At 46.1% G+C, this 23,318-nt stretch overlaps 1 protein-coding gene across 5 annotated transcripts; it reads left to right on the top strand.

Annotated features, from left to right (window-relative positions):
- Positions 1 to 493: 493 nt before the first annotated feature.
- LOC146688514 (casein kinase I-like) lies at positions 494 to 22,311 on the top strand. Of its 5 annotated transcripts, none has more exons than XM_085439712.1 (12): positions 494 to 733; positions 4,665 to 5,453; positions 5,796 to 5,865; positions 9,688 to 9,836; positions 9,929 to 10,163; positions 10,565 to 10,650; positions 10,774 to 10,858; positions 10,948 to 11,093; positions 13,325 to 13,405; positions 17,940 to 18,041; positions 19,266 to 19,372; positions 21,385 to 22,311. In XM_085439712.1, the coding sequence occupies exons 2-12, from the start codon at positions 5,190 to 5,192 to the stop codon at positions 21,437 to 21,439; spliced, it is 1,380 nt and encodes a 459-aa protein (XP_085295838.1). In that variant the 5' UTR covers positions 494 to 733; positions 4,665 to 5,189; the 3' UTR covers positions 21,440 to 22,311. The 5 variants fall into 5 exon arrangements, with proteins under 5 accessions (XP_085295838.1, XP_085295836.1, XP_085295840.1 ...); XM_085439710.1 differs by having other exon boundaries at positions 495 to 733; positions 10,945 to 11,093; XM_085439711.1 differs by lacking the exon at positions 494 to 733 and adding an exon at positions 799 to 1,244 and having other exon boundaries at positions 10,945 to 11,093.
- Positions 22,312 to 23,318: the final 1,007 nt, after the last annotated feature.

The following is a 23,318-nucleotide window of genomic DNA, read 5'->3' as shown; positions in this document are numbered from 1 at the left end:
TAGCATATACACTGGACCCTGTGTGGATTAGAGAACAAAATCAATCCAAATTTGTCAGTCGGGTTCTTGTTTTTACAATCATTATAATAACATAGCGTCATATTGATGCCTGTGATGATTTCTATCAACAACAGGTTGAAACAAACTAAACAAAAACCAGCTGTGCAAACAATAATAACGTTGTTGTAACCAGGCTGAGGGTTTTATGGAGCACGTGGGTGTATGTGAAATGTTTAATTTAAAGAGTGTGGACTGTGTGTTTAATGAGAAGGCTGATTGTTGTGTTTTTGTGCCATTTGTCTTTTTGTCTATATTTTGTCCACATACATTTGAGAAAAATATGCTGAACTGCACACAAAAACTTTCATACAGCTTTGCATAAAACACGGACGGTGAGAGTGTCAGAAAGTAGTGGTGAAAGTTAATATTTAAACTTTTCTGCACAAACTGAAGTGTGCGTGGCCCCCTCTCACGTACAGGCGCAGACACGCACAAGAAGCGTTGCTGTGGGTATTCTTCAAAGGGCCCTGCGCTGGTTCCCTTCGTTTACTGCGTAGCTCTCGTCTACATCCACGCAAATTGCGTTCAGGTTCACTGGCGAGCCTTTTCAGCTGGTTAGCCAAACATCCATAGAAAAGAGATGAGCAGGAAAGCGAGACGAAGAAAACGCGAACAGTTTATAACAAGTTAGAAAAACAGAGACCCAAGGTCAGCGTAGAAACATCGAGAGCGGGTACGTACGTGAGCTCTGTCTGTAAACGAGCTAACCGTGTTTGTGTATGAGCACAAATTCGGCGTTAGCCAACATTGGCTATTTAGCTGGCTGCTTATCATGCTAGCCAGCGTTAGCTTCTGACAGGCAGTGCTTAGCTGCGCTAGCCGAATCCTTTAAGTATTCACTGTCGTGTGATTACAGTGGGAGTCATTTTATATGGCTTTGTTCCGTTTACTGTAGCACTGTCTGCAGTTAGCCACTTTAAATTTGTTTCAATGAAGCTGACATTGTCAAGCTGCAGTCTATGGGCCAACCACACACAAACTAATGTGGCCTAAATCTAACTTCCTGCGCTACCTAGCTTGATTGAGAGTTGACGAACAGTAACACCATAATAATTCCCAGCTCTGGCTAGCAGCTAACGTCGTGTAATAAATGCAGGTGTTTAGTTATCAGACTACACAGTGGCTTCTCCCCGTCCTGAGACGTGCTACAGTCCGATCAGCTAACCGTTAGCAGAGCTTCTCAGGTCAGCCTAAAGCTTTCTGTCTGTAGCTGTAAAACGTTGACAGCCCGCGGAACCAGTGAACAAAGCTATGGTTTGCACTCCTTTAGCTTAGCTTTGAAGTATGTACTATTACAGAGACTCAGAAATGAGTAAGAACTGTGGAGTGTGGGTGGCGAGACGAGGCCACGGCGATGCATTTAGATATGCTGTGTTTCTCCTACAGACCTCATGAAGAAGTCATTTCTGTCTGCTAGCAGTTGGTTAAAATGAACGGAGTAATGTTTACAGCTGCACGACAGGCGCTCAGTAGGTTTTAATACGAGCTAATTGATACACACATATCTGACCATCAGATGCATTTCAGATATGGTCTGCTATAAGAGCAGGGATGGTAATATACTGTCATACACTGATTGGCTCAGCAGTGTAAGGCCATGATGGCTGAGATGAGGCCAGTAGTATTGTTTTTAAATCACCTCTTGGGAAGTGCACGCAGGAGGTACTTAGTAAGCAGTGCCTCCAAACTGTGGTCAGCTGGCAGAGGAGGATGTTCTTTGTGTTTGCTCAGGCTTCACACAGGCCAGATGTATGTTTTTACTCACTAAAAACCCCAATACAAATGTTGGAACCAGCCTTTAAGTTTTCATTGCTCTTTATTACAAATTGAGAATGTAAATATTCTGAAACCACCATCCAAATACAAACGTGCAGAATCACATCAAGGTCTCTTATTCTGGCGCTGTGAGTCCGATGTAGGGCTGTGTATGTTACTCTGGTCTCATTAACCTGTAACCTTCAGGTCGCTGGTGATACCTAACAACGTTGGAGTTCATCTTTTTGTTCAGAATCAAGTGATCAGGCTTGTTATTCTGTTTTTCATAATCCGCCCACACCTGACGTCACCCACTCAAAGATTAGGTACAAGCTGTTTCTGAGCTTTGGCAGTGTGCATTTCTGTTCATCTTATAGATTGTATTAAAGATTTGTCCTGCATACACCACACAGATGTTCACTCTCCAGAAAAGTCACAAAAACAGCTAAAAATCTGTGTCAGGTTTGTTGTAAGTGTGGTTTCAGTGCAGATAAAAGTTCAGCACTTAAGATCAGGACGCATGTGTAGATTTCAGGGCTTCATAGATATTTGTTGCATGCTTTGACTGCTTTATTCATTTTCTCAAGCTTATCCAGTTCAGAGTTGTTTGTGGAGTGGAGCCTGTCCCAGAGAGGGGCACACCTGGACAGGGTGCCCCTCTCTGGCAGGGCTGACACAGACGGCCATTTGCACTCCTCATCTTTGGGCAATGTAAAAGTTAACGTAACCCTGCTGACCGCATGTCTTTGGACTGCTCGAAGTCACATTCAAACTCCATCCAGAAAGGAGCTGGTCTGTGTTGTGTAATATGCATTATGGATGCATGTTTTCCAGCATGGATGTTGGTATTCCTTCTGGAAGCCTTAATGAAGCTGTAATTTTGTGTAGTTGAGGTTATTTATTTATTTGTCGTTTTTCCCTGTGAGCTGCTCAACCTGACCAAGAGCTCTGTGTGAGGCTACAGAAGCTCTGCTGTTGCAGGGGATCGTAACAGAGCGACGTTTATAACAGAGTCTAATGTGACGAGCCTTTTTGTTAAGTAGCCCGAGTCCCTCATTTGGAGAACTAAACGTGGTTAAAATAAATCAGTTCATTTTGTCAGAGCCGGTGGCAGCTGCAGGACGTGCTTCGGTAAATGTTATTCTTGTAGATCGGCACTCAGCTGTCACTTTATCAGTGTGGGTGCATGTCGTGTGTTGGGATGGATGCACGTGGAAGTCTGCACGAACAAGCGTTTGTCCCGTCGACGGGCTTCTGCTTCGTCTGTTTCTCGCTCGTCTTGATTGCAGTGCCCACACTTGTTGCTGAAATGAATCATGGGTCTGTGTGTAGTTAAGAGAAACATTTCCAAGCGACAGCAACGGTGCGAGTCGCGTCACGTTAATCCTTGCTGCGCTCAAACTTACTGTGTCGACTGAGGCAGCAGACTCGTGTACAGTCACCAATCGGAGCGCGCCATTCTGGGAAACGCTCTTCTCTTTGCTTCCTCCCGTCCTGCACTGATACTGTGTGATGTCGGGAGCACCGAGCTTCCCTCACCTGAACAAAGTTGGCCTCGTACACATCAGTTACTACAAGGTCTCGGTTTAGGATGGCTGAAACTACGGCCTGTTGCTACTGGTTCAGTTTTATTTCAGAAACATGAAGCACACAAAGCTCATTAGCAGTTTGTCTGGTTATGCTGAGATTAGCTGGTTTTTGTCTTTGTGGTCCAAAGGGAAGTTGCAGAGTGTGCCGTGGTGCACAAACATCAACGCTCATAACATGATGATGTTTGTCCCGTGTCTGCTTTGCTTTCATGACTTTCAGCGTTATCAGCTGTAACAGCATAGAGCTGATGTCTGCTGAGCTTCAGTGTTTTATGTAAACTGTGGTTTCCCTCTAGGTCAACGTTATTGTGTTTCACTAAACTGAATGAAGATACATTTAGATTTCTGACATCATAATAATGCTTATTAAAACTCGGCAGCCTTTACTGAAATGATTTCTCTTCCGATCACGGATCACCCGTTGCTCTGCTTCAGCGGGATACGGCTCAGTGTTTCCTGTTAGCGGCGTCAGAGGAACTCGCTGCTGTCTCCCAGATTTCCTTCCCCTCGTTGGTCCTTCACATCATCACCGTGAAGTGAACCTCACATCAACACTGCACAAGTCTGACTGACAGTTGAGCTTTTATACCAGTGTGAGCGGGAAACGTTATTCTGACGTGCTAAACTTCACCTTTGTTGGTGTTTAGCTTGGCTTCTGACTCGTGAACCCACGTGAACCTCGGCCCATTAAATATCTACAAGTTTGACTTGAAGTCATTCTTACTTCATGCTTGGACCTCAGTAAGCAGGAAGAGAAAAAGGAGCCTGGAATAGAATAACAGGGATGTGAAGGAACGGATGGAGTGAGAGGAAAACTGCAGGAAATGAAGGAATTGGAGTATCCAGGATGGGTGTTCCTATCAGAGGAGCCAAACACCAACCGGGCCTCCTGAAGGCAGATGTGCTCTGGTTTTCTGTTGCCATCCTGTGATGTCTGTGACGCGTTTGAAACTCCAGACTCTTACTCCATGAAACGTTGTTAGATTTAAAAAGGGGCAGTCGGCTGCTCCTCTGCCTTGTAATGGCTGCAGCACAACTATCAGCTGTGGGTTTCTTTCCCGTCTCAAGCCTGAAGCTCTCACAGAGTTTCATGCTGCTTGTTATCTGAGTGGTCCTTTAATGTAATTTGAGTTCAGCGCTCTCAGATTAACCACTCTTCTAATGAGGAAACTCTGGTCCACGTGCTCTATAGTTCACACAGTGAAAATGGCGGCACTGAAATATTTGATATTCATTTTTTTCTGTTTTTTTTCTCCTTAGGTGGTTCAACACGCGGCATTGCTCTCACCCAGGGGTCAAAGCTTCACCTGTTGTGTCACAGGAACAAGCAGCCGGGTTGTCTCTGTGGGACACGTGCACTAAAGCCAGCTAGCTTACGCCTGTGCCACTAAAGTATTACCTGAGTGTCAGATGTGGAAAAACCTCCCGACTCTTCCTGTCTGCTGTCATGTCTGAACCTGAAGCTGGTATAGCTTCCACGTCCACAATAGCATGTTAGCATATGGTTAAATACGGGCCTTTAACCTCATCCTTCCCATTAGCATCTCTGGCCCCTACAAGGGGGTTTACAGTCATTCGTGGTGGTCCCCCTCACCCCTTCATCTTTTCATTTCTCATTCATTCACTCATCCACATCAGCTCCACCGTACCGTCTCTGCTGACTAAAATCAGCTACAACCAAGCTGCCTCCGCTCTGATAGGCTAACTGCTAGGCTTTTGTTTTGGTGGTTATTTTGGTTGTATGGAATCGGCTTAATCGTGGAGAGGCCAGGCTACCACAAACTGATGGACTTTGACAAGCGAGGAGTCGGGGGAGGAGGGGGCGGGGGAGGAGGCGGAGGTGGAGGCAAGGGGGAGACAGAGGATGTGAAGAGGATGTCTGGGGTGACAGGGAGCCGACCGGGGCACGGACGGGGAGCTGGCTCCAACTCTGGGGTTCTGATGGTCGGCCCAAACTTCCGGGTTGGAAAGAAGATTGGCTGTGGGAACTTTGGAGAGCTTCGGCTTGGAAAGAACCTCTACACCAATGAATATGTGGCCATCAAACTGGTAAACATACGTTTCTGCTTGTTAACATTTTAGAACTGTAGCAACACATGTGGTTGGTTTAACAAGGATACATCATAGGATACATACGCACGGTTAAGCTGACGTCTGCCTTGAGCTCAGGGACCGCTGCACAGACGCCATCAGCTTACTGGTCACCTCCTGTTGTTGTTGATCAGTTTGACCAGGTGGGGAACTCTGTGGTTCCAAGCATGTGGAACGCCTCTCGTCCTGATGTCAATCAGTCGATTAAAACATCTGCGCTCAGATTCAAGGTGTCCTGATGAGCTCATTGCTGTGAGGTTAATTCTAGTTTGTCTAAATTAACGTTATTCTCTTTTGTAGGAACCAATTAAGTCACGAGCGCCACAACTCCATCTAGAATATCGCTTCTACAAACAACTGGGAAGTTCAGGTGAGGTCTCTGTGCTTACCCCCCTCCCCATTGGACCCAGTGTCAGCTGAGACGGGCACCAGCCCACGTGCTGGATGAATGCTACGAATGAGCTGCATTACTGACTCTGGAGTTGTTTTAAATAGCTTTTTAGTGTTTAGTCCTGAGCTGTCATGCGTTCTTAGGGCTGGGCAATATGAGGAACATCTCATATCAACGTACGCGATATACAAATGTCATTTTCAGCCGCAGAATTCAGGAGACAAAATAAAACCGTTGACATTAAAAATGTGCTCCTTTGTGCTTATAACATATAAAAATTATAAGATTAAAAAATGTGACGACCTCAAATTACAGAAACCAAAGTGCAGACTGACGTAGAGCAGTCACAGGTTCAATTCAATTCAATTTTATTTATATAGCGCCAAATCACAACAAAAGTCGCCTCAAGGCGCTTCATAGATACAGAGAAAAAAACCTAACAATCATATGACCCCCTATGAGCAGCACTTTGGCGACAGTGGGAAGGAAAAACTCCCTTTTAACAGGAAGAAACCTCCAGCAGAACCAGGCTCAGGGAGGGGCGGGGCCATCTGCTGTGATTGGTTGGGGTGAGAGAAGGAAGACAGGATAAAGACATGCTGTGGAAGAGAGACAGAGGTTAATAACAGATATGATTCAATGCAGAGAGGTCTGTTAACACACAGTGACTGAGAAAGGTGACTGGAAAGGAAAAACTCAATGCATCATGGGAATCCCCGGCAGCCTACGTCTATTGCAGCATAACTAAGGGAGGATTCAGGGTCACCTGGTCCAGCCCTAACTATATGCTTTAGCAAAAAGGAAAGTTTGAAGCCTGATCTTGAAAGTAGAGATAGTGTCTGTCTCCTGAATCCAAACTGGAAGCTGGTTCCACAGAAGAGGGGCCTGAAAACTGAAGGCTCTGCCTCCCATTCTACTTTTAAATACTCGAGGAACAACAAGTAGGCCTGCAGAGCGAGAGCCAAGTGCTCTAATAGGGTGATATGGCACTACAAGGTCATTAAGATAAGATGGGGCCTGATTATTTAAGACCTTGTATGTGAGGAGCAGGATTTTGAATTCTGGATTTAACAGGAAGTCAAAACAGGAGAAATCTGCTCTCTCTTTCTAGTCCCTGTCAGGACTCTTGCTGCAGCATTTTGGATCAGCTGAAGGCTTTTCAGGGAGTTTTTAGGACTTCCTGATAATAATGAATTACAGTCGTCCAGCCTGGAAGTAATAAATGCATGAACTAGTTTTTCAGCGTCACTCTGAGACAGGATATTTCTAACTTTAGAGATGTTGCACAAATGGAAGAAAGCAGTCTTACATATTTGTTTAATATGTGCGTTGAAGGACATGTCCTGGTCAAAAATGACTCTAAGGTTCCTCACAGCGTTACTGGAGGCCAAGGTAATGCCATCCAGAGTAAGAATCTGCTTAGATACCATATTTCTAAGCTTTTCAGGGCCGAGTACAATAACCTCAGTTTGATCTGAATTAAGAAGCAGAAAGTTAGCGGCCATCCAGGTCTTTATGTCTTTAAGACATTCCTGCAGTTTAACTCATTGGTGTGTGTTATCTGGCTTCATGGACAGATAGAGCTGGGTGTCATCTGCATAGCAGTGTAAATGTATGCTATGTCTTCTAATGATGCTGCCTAAGGGAAGCATGTATAATGTAAACAGAATTGGTCCTAGCACTGAACCCTGTGGAACTCCATAATTAACCTCAGTGTGTGAAGAGGACTCTCCATTTACATGCACAAACTGGAGTCTATTAGATAGATATGATACAAACCACTGCAGTGCAGTACCTGTAATACCTACAGCATGTTCTAATCGCTCTAATAGGATATTATGGTCGACAGTATCGAACGCTGCACTGAGGTCTAGCAGGACAAGCACAGAGATGAGTCCACTGTCAGAGGCCATAAGAAGATCATTTGTAACCTTCACTAAAGCTGTTTCTGTGCTGAGCTCTGAAACCTGACTGAAACTCTTCAAATAAACCTCTGCAGATGATCTGTTAGCTGTTTGACAACTACTCTTTCAAGGATGTTTGATATAAAGGAAGGTTGGAGATCGTCCTATAATTAGCTAAGACTGCTGGGTCTAGAGATGCTTTTTGAGTAAAGGTTTAACTACAGCCAGCTTGAAGGCCTGTGGTACATAGCCGATCATTAGAGATAGGTTGATCATATTTAAGATCGAAGAATTAATTAATGGCAGGACTTCTTTGAGCAGTTTTGTAGGAATGGGGTCTAAAAGACACGTTGATGGTTTGGAGGAAGTAATTATTGAAGTTAACTCAGAAAGATCAATTGGAGAAAAAGAGTCTAACTTAACATCAATGGTACTAAGAGTAGCTGTAGATAATATTACATCTGTGGGATGATTACTGGTAATTTTTTCTCTAATGATAAAAATGTTATTTGTGAAGAAGTTCATGAAGTCATTACTGGTTAACGTTAAAGGGATGGTTGGCTCAACAGAGCTCTGACTGTTTGTCAGCCTGGCTACAGAGCTGAAGAGAAACCTGGGGTTGTTCTTATTTTCTTCAATCAGTGATGAATAGTAAGATGTTCTGGCTTTGTGGAGGGCTTTCTTATAAAGCAGCAAACTATTTCTCCAGGCTAAATGAGGATCCCCAAAGAACATACCTGTTCTTTGGGGCGTGGGGAGACGTTGACATGCTGAGTTTAAAACACTTTGTTTTGCAGTGGACGACCTTTCAGCTGGTGGAATAAATTTGTGGTACTGCTGCCTTTTGCAGCAATAGTTTTACGGTTTGTAAAAATGCTGCAGCTTCACTGGTGTGGAACTGGTTTAGCTTTCGTCCGTCAGATACAACCAAACACTATTTTTGGTAGAGCATGCTAGCGGGCCGTCGTTATTACCGTGTTGTTTGGAAAATATGGCGCACTTAAAATCAATCCTTTGATTTTTCTGAAAGTCGACAGAGCCCCTTATAATCCCGTGTGCCTTATGTATGACCTCTGGTTGTGTTTACTGACCTCGAAACGATTTTATGTGCACGGCGCTCGAAAATCTGTCAGATGTTTCAGTACGACTTTGCTAAGCTACGAAGCCGCACCGCTTGATGGATTGTTGGAGCTTTACGGCTATCGTAGGCGGAGCCTCGCGGAGTGATACGTACTGTGCTTCAACATAATGTTACCGTACTGTGTGTGTTTAACCTCTTTAAGTTTTGTGGATATTATACATGGTTATTCTGAGGATATGTCGGCCAGTTTCCACTGGAAACGCCAGCAAGGAATTTGCACTGTTAAAGTTTATATAACTTTAATGCACATAAAAAAACAGCTGCTTGTTTAAGTGGAAATGCATTGATGGTTTTTTTGCACTAATAAAGTTGTGGAGTTGTAAAGTATTTTGTCTCGTGTCAATTATATCGTCAGTTATATCGTTATCACAAATTTTCAAATGTATATGGTGATGAATATTTTTGGTCATATCGCCCTGCTCTAGTTTGCACTATAACTTGAATAGTACAGTTTTCTGGTGCGTGTCAGACCTCCCATGACCAAGCCGTGTCCGTGCTGCAGCGGCCGCCCCTCATTTAGGAATAAGGTCCTCGGTTTGTCTTCACCGGCCATGCTGGGATTCCCCACGCCTGCATCCAAACCGTGAGAAAGTATCGTAAACAGTGGATTTTGCGAAACCACCAAACAAACGATGGCGTCTAATATGAGACAATAGATGTTTCTTCATATCGCACAGCCCTACATGTTATTATCTGTTAAAATGAGGAGTGATCACAGTCCATCAACTATGCTTTGTTCTTCCATTGGACACCCAGAGGGTGTACCCCAGGTGTTTTACTTTGGACCATGTGGTAAATACAATGCTATGGTTCTGGAGCTACTGGGACCCAGCTTAGAAGATCTGTTTGACCTCTGTGACAGGACTTTCTCTCTAAAGACTGTACTTATGATAGCCATACAGCTGGTAAGTCAGTGTTCACATTTGAATGTTCAGACGTTAACCACCGGTAGTTTACCGAGCCGCTGAATCGGTTCTGCTCTCGTCTTGTCCCCTAGATAACTCGCATGGAGTTTGTCCACACCAGAAGCCTGATCTATAGAGATGTGAAACCCGAGAACTTCCTGGTTGGCCGACCGGGTTCCAAGAGGCAGCACACGATCCACATCATCGACTTTGGCCTGGCGAAAGAATACATTGACCCAGAGACCAAGAAGCACATCCCTTACAGAGAACACAAGAGTCTAACTGGCACTGCTAGATACATGAGCATAAATACACATCTAGGGAAAGGTGAGCGTCTTCATCCGGTCATATATTCACACATGGCAGGTGCCCACATATGACAGCAGCTCTTGCATTGTGTGCCCACTGTGCCAGCTGATAATTCACATTAACTTATTTTAACATATGTGATATTTACAGTATTTGCCTCGGTCTTAGTTACACAGGATGCATTCAGACACAGTACTAAGTGCTGGTGAAGGACTGAAATTGCAGCTGGTGCCTCAACACGTGAAACTCTGAAGAGAGGAGCTGAGCGTCACGTGTTCAGCCTGACTTTGTAACGAAGTGATGATGTGGTCAAAGACTGTTATGACACATTTACCATCCTGGGGCTGTCTGTAGCAGACTGTGTCATGTTGTTACGGTCCAGCCATGCCGTCTAAGCCTGGTCTCTCGTGTTGTTTCAGAGCAAAGCCGGCGGGATGACCTGGAAGCTCTGGGCCACATGTTCATGTACTTCCTGCGAGGCAGCTTGCCCTGGCAGGGACTCAAGGTGAGGAGACGGGCAGCTTTCCATCGGTCCAGCCCCTTCTTGTTTTCTTCGCCTGCCTCTCTTGTTGGGACTTGTCTTCAGTCACTCTGCATACAGATGGCTCACTGTGTGTCTCTTCATTAGGCTGACACTCTGAAAGAACGTTATCAGAAGATAGGAGACACAAAACGAGACACCCCAATAGAGGTCCTCTGTGAGAACTTCCCAGGTTTGTATTGACTTGTTAGAAAAGCCTATTTCATGTGTGCGCCTGTGTGGGTTGGGTGGTCTCATACCTGTCTGTGTATGTAACAGAAGAGATGGCCACCTACTTGCGGTATGTGCGTCGGCTTGACTTCTTTGAGAAGCCGGACTACGACTATCTGAGGAAACTCTTCACAGACCTCTTTGACAGAAATGGATACGTCTTTGATTACCAGTACGACTGGACTGGGAAGCCACTGGTTAGTGTGTGTGCGTGTGCATGTGCGTGCGTATGTGTGTGTGTGTCTTGAACGCACGTTGTGGCTTGTTGCAGGCTCAGAGCTAAGGTTGGCCCAGTACATGAGCCAACCTTAGCTCATGTACTGATTGATGGGCTGTGTTTACAGGAACTGAAACTGCATCAGTTTAGATCCTGTCGTCCGCACAGACGCAGTTCCTCATGTATTCTTCGTTATGCAGCATTTTATATGAACGGCTGGAGCGAGGGTGCCAGAAATCACAAACCAAAGGGTACCCTTACAGTCTGTCACCAAGGGTCAGGCCACAGGTTCTGATGGCCCTGAACATGGGTGGTTATTAGAAACAGAACGCACTGCACCATAACAGAAGAGAGGGAGCCATCTTTAACAGGGGACGGACTCCCTCTGCAGGCAGACTACACACCAACGGAGCAGTGGGACCAGCAGCAGTATTTAAGCTGTTTGCAAGTTGGTAGACAGCAGAGCTAACAGTGTGTGGGCTCTGTGGGCAGCAGGAGTGGTTCACATCTTAGTGAAAAGGGTTTAAACTAAGGGGTGACTGTGATTACAGGGCTGTATACGTGCAGGCGGGGCCTCAGATATCACTGGTGATCCAGTTTGAATGCTTGACTAGAGGTGTCTCCAGCCAGGGCACGTGGGAGTGTGATATCCCATAATATGTGTTGGAACAACTGAAAGCCAACAGCAATTTTCAGTGAGGAACAGCTGCAAAAAATAGGAGCACTGAGCTGCACCCCCGAGTACGTTAAAACGACAAAGTTTATAAAAAGAGTTGAACTGCTTGGAGAGGTAAAAACAGTCTCCCTCCACGGTTCATTGCGTCTCTGAGAACAAGCTGAACACAGTGTCCAGCTCAGCTGTCTGCAACAGCACTGCTTATTTCTACTGAATTATACAAAGCTGACTTATTATAACGTTTTCTTTTAAAACAGTCGGACTGACTGCGCCGTGTGCCCCGCTGCGACTGCGCCGTGTGCCCCGCTGCGACTGCGCGGTGTGTCCCGCTGCGACTGCGACTGCGCGGTGTGTCCCGCTGCAACTGCGCTGTGTTCCCCGCTGCGACTGCGCTGTGTTCCCCGCTGCGACTGCGCCGTGTTCCCCGCTGCGACTGCGCGGTGTGTCCCGCTGCAACTGCGCGGTGTGTCCCGCTGCGACTGCGCTGTGTTCCCCGCTGCGACTGCGCCGTGTTCCCCGCTGCGACTGCGCCGTGTGGCCCGCTGCGACTGCGTCGTGTGGCCCGCTGCGACTGCGCGGTGTGTCCCGCTGCGACTGCGCCGTGTGTCCCGCTGCAACTGCGCTGTGTTCCCCGCTGCGACTGCGCCATGTGCCCCGCTGCGACTGCGCGGTGTGTCCCGCTGCAACTGCGCTGTGTTCCCCGCTGCGACTGCGCCGTGTTCCCCGCTGCGACTGCGCCGTGTGGCCCGCTGCGACTGCGTCGTGTGGCCCGCTGCGACTGCGTCGTGTGGCCCGCTGCGACTGCGCCGTGTTCCCCGCTGCGACTGCGCCGTGTGTCCCGCTGCGACTGCGCCGTGTTCCCCGCTGCGACTGCGCCGTGTGGCCCGCTGCGACTGCGCCGTGTGGCCCGCTGCGACTGCGTCGTGTGGCCCGCTGCGACTGCGTCGTGTGGCCCGCTGCGACTGCGCCGTGTGTCCCGCTGCGACTGCGCCGTGTTCCCCGCTGCGACTGCGCCGTGTGTCCCGCTGCAACTGCGCCGTGTTCCCCGCTGCGACTGCGCCATGTGCCCCGCTGCGACTGCGCGGTGTGTCCCGCTGCGACTGCGCGGTGTGTCCCGCTGCGACTGCGCCGTGTTCCCCGCTGCGACTGCGTCGTGTGGCCCGCTGCGACTGCGTCGTGTGGCCCGCTGCGACTGCGCCGTGTTCCCCGCTGCGACTGCGTCGTGTGTCCCGCTGCGACTGCGTCGTGTGTCCCACTGCGCCGTGTGTCCCGCTGCGACTGCGCCGTGTGTCCCGCTGCGACTGCGCCGTGTTCCCCGCTGCGACTGTGCCGTGTTCCCCGCTGCGACTGCGCCGTGTGTCCCGCTGCGACTGTGTTAGTGGGTGAATGGAGTGTTCCACACTGATGTTTCCTCAGTAATATTAATGTGACATGTCGATTGACTCCAGCTTAAGCCCAAATAAGGAAACGTCTGATAGCACAGCTGTGTATTAGCTGTGTACATTTTCTGTGTTAACCCTTTGTTTTGTGCTTAGCCCACTCCGATTGGTCCGGTGGCCAGCGAGACTCCACTTCAGACGAGCAACCGAGATAAAGCACCACAAACCAAAAACCAGGTAGGCACTGATTATAGACAAACGTGGAGCATGTCCTCGTTAGTGTTGGCACTCAGGGGTTCCCTCTGTAACAACAAACCACAGCAGGAATACCCAGTTAAGGCTGAACACAATAAACAGAATAAGTTATTCATTCTTATTCTTCTATTTTTGTACTACTAAAGTACCATGATTACAAATATTTTAGTGATATAATATGGATCAGTCATATGGGTGGGATGTTGAAGCCTGTTTTACTGTGCATGGCTTAAAGAACTAAGGTGAGGCATGTCTTTCCCCATAAGTGTTCATAATGAAGCCACCACAAGAATTGCACTTTGATTATAGAACTTTTGGGTTGGGTCATGGTTATGGTTGGGTCATGGTTATGGTTGGGTCATGGTTGTGGGTATGGTCGAGTCATGGTTATGGTCGAGTCATGGTTATGGTCGGGTCATGGTTGTGGGTACGGTCGAGTTATGGTTATGGTTGGGTTATGGTTATGGTTATGGTTATGGTTGAGTTATGGTTGTGGTTATGGTTGAGTTATGGTTGTGGTTGAGTTATGGTTATGGTTGGGTCATGGTTATGGTTATGGTTGAGTTATGGTTATGGATGAGTTATGGTTGAGTCATGGTTGAGTCATGGTTGTGGTTGAGTCATGGTTGTGGTTGGGTCATGGTTATGGTTATGGTTGAGTTATGGTTATGGTTGAGTCATGGTTGTGGTTGGGTTGTGGTTATGGTTGGGTGGGCAGAATAATAAAACATCCAGAACCACACCAAATGTATTTATGCTTATGGCTATGGGTAGTTTTGTTTATAACCATGTTGAAGATCGGAGTTGAGAGTAGTGATGTCATGTATGATGTCATGTATGGTCTTGTGGAGAGTGCTGCATTATGAATTCTTTTCAGGGTATATTCAGTCTGTGTATAGTGACACTTTAGTCTGTTTTAACCTGCAGGCTGCTGTTCCACCTCGATGGCTTAGTTGGTGGTAGCAACATGTTTCAGGCTCACTGGGACATGTTTACTGTGGGATTGCGTCGCCTCTTCACCTTTTTAGAAGGCATTTGTTTTCTTCTCTCTCACCGGTGTTTTGCTCGTCCACTGCCGAGTGTTTTATTTTTGATGAAGTGAAGATCAGTGTTGTGTTTTCCAGCCTTGTCTCTTACTCACAGATTTCTATTCTTAAAGAGCCTGTGTGCAGTTTTACACTGACAGACACCTTCAGCACATACCTGTTATTTGTCATTATAAGCCCACTGTTACTGCTTTCTTGTTATTTACAGCAGGTAAAATAAATCTTGAACATATTAGTTTTCTAAATAAATATATTTGTAAATGGCATGAACTTCTCACTAGATGTTGATAAACAACACAGGAAATGACAGAGAGAAAAACTAGTGAACACATGAAGACTGTGTGGACGTCCTAACACCTGCTGAAGTCTCTAAGTAATTAAAAAGTGATCCTGCCACTAAGGCTACGTTCACACTGCAGGCGAAAGTGCATCAAATCCGACTTTTTTTGACCCTGTGCGACTAGGGATGGGTCCCGGTATCTGGTGCCATTATGGAAAAAACACAAACTTTGTCCAAAACCTCTCATGTTTAACTGTTTTCCACTTTTTCTTTGGTCATTTTAGCCTTTTTGGCCAGGGTGAAGGGAGCATCTGCCATCAAACAAGAGGACAGCCGCATGTAGCTATGATGATGTTTGCTAGTTCACCTTACATGCATTAACGTAATAACGTGGTTAGCCTACTCAACGTAAATTACACACGAACAACATGAAGCTACTCACGCAGAGAAGAACGGCTGCTGCTGCATCATCATCCTCATCATTTCTGCTACACTGGCAGGGCGGGGCCAGGACTCCGGGTCTGATAACAGGCACCACACCCGCAGTAGATGTGCTCGGTGTGAGGTCTCGCAGCAAGCTATCAAATACGGCGCATTTCTGGGCTTTTAACAAAACGCTATGCGTCACCAGGTGTTTCATCAGATTGGAGGTGTTACCTCCTTTGACAGTATCACAGTATCAGCTTAAAGCACTTGTTGCTGCTGAGTTTGCATCTTTTGTTGTGAAGTACAGCCAGACTTTGACCGCTTCGTCTTGGACATTTTTAATCTGTAGCTCTGCTCTAAAAGAACGTACGTACCTGGGCCCGCCTACTATCCTCGAAATGTAAAATGATTGGCTAGAATCCAAAGTGTATCACAGCTCAGGGAAAAAAGCACCGAAATGTGCGCTGCTTTTCGGTCTGGTTACTACCGTTTATGTCAGAACATACCGGTACCCATCCCTATTGTTTAAGCACTGCTTCCAGCCAAGAGTGATACCATATATGCCCCATAGCTGCAGAAAAGGCTAACATTGTTGTCTTTTTACAAAAAACAGCTGAACATGAGAGGTTTTTGGACAAAGTGTGTGTTCTCCATTCTTTAAGCACCGGTTCGAGCACCGTTTAAGCACCGGCACCATTTCAAAAGTACCGGTTTGGTACTGGTATCGGATAAAACTTAAACAATACCCATCCCTATGTGCGACCAATATCCGATCATGGTGTGACAGTGTGAATGGCGCGAATCCAAGATCTTCAAATCTAATCTGGGTCACTCTCGTATGTGGCACTGAATCCGATACATATCTGTTTCAGGAAGCGACTGCTGTTTGATGGTCACGTCGCACTAAATCCGTCTTTTACATCACTGACACAAGACAGACGCTGATTATCAGCGCCGGAGAAGACATCGTGAACGCTTCCTGACCATCCTGTGAAACTGTTGGGAAGACAATGTTGGAGAAACGTGAACATTTTATTTGTACTGTATAATCTGCAGCTATCCTTTGAAGCACCGCTCCTCTAAAACAGCAATCAGGATCATTATTAGGCCAAATGTAAATAATAAAATAACTTTATAACTTAAAGCAAAATTGGGAAACGTAAAGTCCGAAACAGTCAAACATACTGTTGCTCTGGGTCTAAACAGAGCGCGTTGTGTGACGTCTTCTTTTGTGCATGCGGCTGCTTTGAGCGTTCACACTAGAGCGCGTTTGCTGTCGCATTTTATTTGTAGAGTGAACGAGCAGACAAAAAAATCAGATTTGATCCAAAAATTGGAATTGAGCATTAAGACCTGCAGAGTGAACGTAGGCTAAGTGCACATTGATACCAGCTGGCTCAGGCCCAACCAGAGGCCTATAAAAAGTTTCACCCTGAAACCTCTCATGATGTCATGATGTGACCTCTGTTGGCACTGGTTCCAGAAGCTTTACTGGACTACTGAAGGTTCCAGTGAGCTCTGTTAATAATAATCCAGAAGTGGGAAAGACATCATTTCACTGTAAACCAGGTGCTTCCTGCAAGGTTTCAGACGCAGACGAGTGAAACGACTTATCAGCAGGTACAGTTGCTTCAAAGTAAACGATAAGTAATGCACTCGTATGCACGCTCACCACGCAAGACTTCATAGCTGAAGCACAAACATAATGAGGTACATTTAAAGTTTGCTGAACAACATTTAGACAAGCCTGGGAAAAACTGGGAGAGTAGAGTCTGGTCACATGAGACCAAAACTGACCTCTGGATGCCAGAATACACCCCATGTTTGGAGGTGAACGGCACTGCACCCCCAAAACACCAAATGGTGGGGAGCTGTTTTTCAGCATACAGCACTGTGATTCAAATAATTAAAGGATGAGTGGAAAAATGTCCTGAGAGTCTTGATAAAAACCTGCTGCCACCTACCAGGATGATGAAGATGAAACGAGGGGACAGTGATGCCAAACACAGCCAACAAACTCTGTTAGTTTCAGAGAGACAAACCAAAGCTGCTAGAATGACCCGGAACCTTCTGGACTGTGTGGCAGCACGGCGCCTGTGTGCACGTCTTCATGTGTTCAATGCTTGATCCCGGTGTCATTTCTCATTATTACACGTACTTGGAAATGTGCAAAGAATCAAAGCGTAGCTGTTTTACACTGAAAATAAAAATGAGCACATATATTGAAATGTGTGCTTTGAATGATTAGTTTTGTACAGCCACGCCAGTGTGAGACCTTTGATGCTGTTTCCATAGTAACCCTATAAGAAGACCGCCTTTGTTCTGGTGGCGGTGTTTTTGCTCGCACATGCAGACCCAGCAGAGGAAGCATGCATGTTTTTCATGTAGTTTAATATGATGACCCAGCCTTGAACTGTGGTTTAGCAGTTAGTCCTCATGGTAGGTGAAGCTGAAGGACCCTTTTTGTGGGGGTCTCCTCTCGTGTGCACTTTCCTGTGCACTCTAATGCTACTGCACACTTGAGTGCTCACCTCCACCAAATACTGACCGTTTCTTTTCTGTTTCCTTTTCCACTCTTTCTCCATTCTCATCTCTCCTCACCCGATCCTCTGCTCCATCTGCCTTTCTGCTCCCACCACCTCCTCTTTCCATCTCCCAAACACTGTTCCACCTCACCTCTGCGGCCCTCCTTTCCCATCACCAATTCACCTTTCCTCTTCTCTACCTCCACCCTTCCTGTTTCTCCTGTGATCGGCTCCTCTAGTCTCCAGAGGGGAAAGGCAGCGAGTCCCAGCCCACTCCAGTGACCAATCGAGAGCTTCTGGGCTCCCATCTCACTGCTGATAGGCTGGGCGGGTCTGTCCAGGTACTGAGAGGAAGGGTTGGCTCTGTCTGTCTGTCTGCCTGTCTGTCTGCATGACTTCCTCTGTCTCTGCAGAAGGGCTGATCTCAAGTCTGTTACAAAGCTGAAATATCCCCACACGCGGGACCAGTTCTTACCACATCATGTTTGATAGTGTCCTACATTAATTTGGCAGTATTTATGTCTTCACCCTTCTGTTACTGTCAGCTTTAGAGGGGGGGCTCCTCTGTAGATGGAGAAGAGGTTACAAAGGTCACGTGATGATGTTTGAACACATCAGTGACAAAGAACCATCAGTTCATAATTAGCAGATTAGTTATTGCTGAAAAACCAAAAGTGGAACTTGTGGCTCTGCTGATGAAACGTTTAGTCAAGTATCCAGATTACTTAAACGTGTTGATCATCGTTTGTGTGCACAAGTTACACCTTTTCCAATTGCCCGATCAAAGATCAGCTGGTGAGGTGGATGTGTCGGTGTTGCTGTTTGCCTCGAATACATGTGACATGGTGGTAACAGCGTCACGACGGCAAACACTTTATCTGGCAGCTGTGTCGTGCTGCGTGTCGTGCCCAGCAAACGTGCGGCGACATCAAATCAAATGTTTGGTCTGTGATTTCTGCAGGTGTGGAAGCAACACGCAGAGCTTCACAGCAGCATGTGTAGCACTGTGAGATAAATATAATGAACAAAGCAAAGATGATTTGTATACACGAGTCTGCTGTCATGTTGCTAAACACGTGTCCCCTCTGGTGACCTGTGAGCGTTTGGAATGGCGGTGGCGTGTTTTTAACACAAAGCGTTGGCAGCTGCTTTGGTCAGACGCACGCTCGGCCTCGTTCTCGTCACTTCTCTCTGACGTGTGAGAGGTTTGAGGAAGATTTCAAAGAAACGAAAAAGCAAACATTTTCATCAGCAGTAGAAACCGCGTGAAACAAACGGAGCCATCGAGCAGTGTGTGCTGCATGGCAGTAAAACATGTGGACGTGTGTGCAGAGCTGTTGTGTCCACATCAAGCTCAAATTCATCCTCTCGTCTGTGTGTGAAGAGTTTTAGTGTTTAATGAAAAACCCCAAATTGACCCCAAACGCCACCTGGGTGGGAACGAGCAGTTGGATCTGACTGAATGTGGACATAATGTCGACTTTTTTGATTTCTTTTCTTTGTTCCACCAAATTTCAGAAGTGTGACCTCTGTGCTCATCACGCTTCTCCAATTCTGTCCTTCAGGTGATGAGTTCAACCAACGGTGAGCTGAATACGGATGACCCCACTGCAGGACACTCCAATGCACCAATCACAGCCAACCCAGAGGTTGAAGTCGCTGACGATACCAAGTAAGAATTCAAGAATTACAATCTTTTTTTATTTTTCACTTCAGTGTAGGTTCAGTTTTTTCTTTCAGCTCAGATTTAAACTAAGGAAACGAGACGTTCCTGTGGGCGGTGCTGTAACACACTCACACCCAGCATCACTGCTTCACACACACAGTAGACTTTTACTCTGAAACTTCCTGCTTCAGGAAGTGCTGACTCTGTCACAGTGCTGTGTGATTGTATCATCAGCTAGCTGTGCGCCTCTCAGCCACTGCACAGGCTGAGCCCATCTTTGGGGATAACACAGTAATAACTGTTTTGGGAACATTACATATTAATAATGTAATCAGCAGTGATGGAGCAGACGATGGGACACACAGGAGGCTATAGAGATCGACAGACCACGTGACTTTCGTGCATTGCATTGTGGGTACGAGTGGCAGCAAAGTCAAAACACTGCATCAAGCGCTAGTATTTCCAGCACCGCTAATCATTAATTCTGTGGTTTTAATCCCTACTTGCATTTTATTTGCCCCCAAAAACAGCTCTGTACAAAACGACAGAAACACGGCACCTCTGTACGAAGACAGAAAAGTAGGAGGAAAAACTGAAAGGAGTGGAAGGGTCAGACCCACACGAGCACAGAGTGGAGTAAGCACGTTAGCGTGCTGCACAACTTTCATCACGCACACATTTATTATTATGTGGTCCTAAGTGTGAGCGCACACACTCAACATGTTTAGTAACTTCAGATCCTGCAACAAGCCCAGGGCCAGTTTACTTTGGTGATTTGGACGATTCCATCTCACAGCTGCTGTTACAGACCAACACCATGTATTTGTCCTTTCAGGTTGTAGTGTTACACAACATTTTCAGATCTAGTAGAAATAAAACGAGTGTTTCGTAATTCATTCAATTTGTTGTCTTTATTTATAACTGGCATTATTGTTTCGTTCTGTTACAGAGTCTTACAGGAAAGAGGCAACGTTGTAAAAATCCATCAGCTTTATTAGCTGCTTCGGTGAAAAACAAATCAACAATGCAAAACAACATACTGAAACAGTTATTCATCACTTGATTGCTTCAATACAACACTTGGGCACATGTATGCAGACGTTTCGTGGCTGTTTTGATCTCGCGCTCTCTCTTCACCGATCAAATCTGGCTGTGTTAGCAGCTTTAAACTCGGTCTGACCCAGGCTGATGGAGGGGCCCAGTCTGGATCACATCCCAGCATTTTGTAGGCTGGTTTTCCTACAAAACACAACAAACGTTAGTCCACAAAACCACAGTGAACAAAGCAGCAAAGCAACGAATTCAAATCAATATAAGATTTATTTGTAGCCTACATCAACAAAAAATGTTGAAATGCTTGGAGCAGACTAACCTGTGAGCTGCAGTGTTCTGGGACGTTATATTTGGTCTTCGAATGGCTGCAATCCAGGCCATCCGTCGCCTCTTTGGTACTTCGGAAACATGACTTGAACAATTTCTCTTCCACGATGGAATCCGATAAAAACGATCTCTTTACCCGTCGGCTTCCCCTGGCTGTCATGTGACTATTGCAGTTAATAATACAACAGCTTCTTGCCATTCTTTGTTTCTTTTTATCACTGTGTGACTGTTTTCATATGAAAGCCTGCGTGCACTAGTACCACTTGCCACTCGTACCTACAATCCTTTGCGGTTTTACCCCAGAAATGACGTCACATTTTTAATCTCTGTCATGGGCCTCTTTCACTGCAGGACCTACTGGGTGTTTTTTGGGTGCTGCACACCTTTTTATTTGTGCCCGTTGCAGTATCGCCCCCTGTAGGAAGTCTTAAAACGCTGCCACAGCAGGGCAGCATTTTAAATCCCCAGCAGAACAAAGGAAGGGGATCGGTGACAGCGTGCATGCACCACATGCGTGCACCACATGCTCGGCTATGCAGCATGTGGTGCGGTGTGGCAGCATCACCGTGGCTGCTGCTGTGCACAGATACACAGAACATGTAAATGACAGACTGTTAACAGCAGCTTGTGTGTTGCAGGTGCTGCTGTTTCTTCAAGAGGAGGAAGAGGAAAGCTCTCCAGAGACACAAATGAAGACAAACAAGGGAACCTGTGGCTCTCCTCTTCACATCTGTTCTTTTTGTTTCTTTCTCTCACCCCTGTCCTCTTCCTCACCTCTGCTAACGGGTGTTAGCTGGTATACTGGTTTCTACTGGTCTGGACCGAGCAGTGAAGAGAGCGTTTGCTGCCTCTACCAGCAACGATCCCCTTGTGTATTTATGGCCAAAGACTGAAGTGAAACCAGAGCAGCACAGACTGCTGCAGGGAAACATGTGGCCGTAAGACTACAGCTGATGGACTGAAAAACAAGTTGCCGACTGGCTTCTCACTTTCCCCCTTTCCCGTTACTGAGCGGTTCAGAGGAGAGACGAGTGTGTTTGTGAGGATATATGAGAGAGGACTCCAAATACAAGCGTGCAATGAGTCACACGTGCACACCCACTGCACACTTTTCTGGAGCTCATTGCAAATCGATTTCATGGACAAAGAGATGCAGCTCGCGCAGTCATTCAAGTTTTTATTCCTTAGGGTCAAAGGAAGAGCACTGTGAGTGGACTGGACTATTTCCTGAAATGGACCAGGCTCGGTGAATTCCTGAATCCCTTTCAGAGGAAAAACCCACGACCACCAGAATCAAAAGTTTAAAAGAAGTTTATGTAAAATCGATGCTTTGTTTCCTGTTTTAATTTGTAACTAAAAACAGAAAAGACTTCTGTTTTCATCCTGCTTTCCCATGATTTCAGTTGTTCACAAACTTTGTGTTTTGTAGTTTCTAGTGTGTTCCTCAAAATGTTTTTTTCCTAAATAACTTTTAATTTTCTTTTTTTTCTTTCCCCCTCTTCCTCTCTGGGTTGGGGGATGGGACGTCAGATAACTCCATTAAAAAACAACCAAACAACTTTAAAGCTGAGCTTCATTCAGGCTGTAATCCGTCCATTCATGTGTTTCTACCTCTCACAAACCGTGCTGGCAGCCCAGAGTCCAGTCCTTACATTCAGCCTCTACTGGGAAATGTTGAGGACTAGACCCAGAACACGCCTGTCATGTTCCAGACTCTGCTGGGGCTGCTACATGTTGGCATCATTGACCGTGTTCAGCAGCTCTTCCCTCAGGTTTATGTGATGCTTTCATCAGCTCCATGTACACAAGGAGTCAAAATAGTTTTAATAAGGAAGTAAAAACACAAGTGCAGTCACTACGGTAACAGCACAATAGATTTCTTTGTATTCATAAACACAAATGCAGTACAAGCTGCCTGTGCTTTGACAGTCCTGACATGAGAATGCATGAACTGAACTGATTTGTCAACCATTCGTTAGACTCTGTTTAGACTGAGGCGGGCATGGAAGCTGTGAAAGTGGTGTGAACAGGGTCCAGTGGGCTGGTAATGTGTGCAAAGTCCATCCTGGTTACCTGTTACCATGCTTACATTTCCTGACAAAGCAAAAAGTTCAAGTTGAGCTTTGTGGCTGTTTCTAGTAATAAAGCACCGTATTTAACAAGTACCTGAAGATGGTAAAGTACCAGCTTACAGTAATTCATCCTGAGGTGACCTAGTTCCCTGGTGTCCTCCATTAATGGCTAATGGAAACTACCATTTAACACATGCAAATGTTACAGCCCAGGTGAGCGGGCACAGCTGTGGCCCACTCAGCGGGTCGGTCATTGTTGTTGAATTTACACTTCTGGGATTTCTGAAGTCTGCTTCAGCAGGGCAGTTAATGTCAGGCTGAAGAGGAAGAGGAAGTGTGGCTGGCATTGATCCTAACAGCTGATGTATCTGCAGCTCTGACGGATGAACTTTAGTAACGTGTCTTTGCACCAGGACACTGGGGCCCTGCGACAGCAAAGACGGAGGTAACATTTCAGGACTCAAAGTTTGATGAAATAAGAAGTTATTTTTGCAGCTGCT

This window comes from Copadichromis virginalis, linkage group LG18 (genome assembly GCF_057382275.1).
Source record: "Copadichromis virginalis isolate Kocher_CV1m ecotype Utaka linkage group LG18, C_Virginalis_male_GT1.1, whole genome shotgun sequence".
NCBI lineage: Eukaryota > Metazoa > Chordata > Actinopteri > Cichliformes > Cichlidae > Copadichromis > Copadichromis virginalis.
Note: the sequence above shows the minus strand (reverse complement) of the source record. Positions and strands in the feature narration are given on the sequence as shown.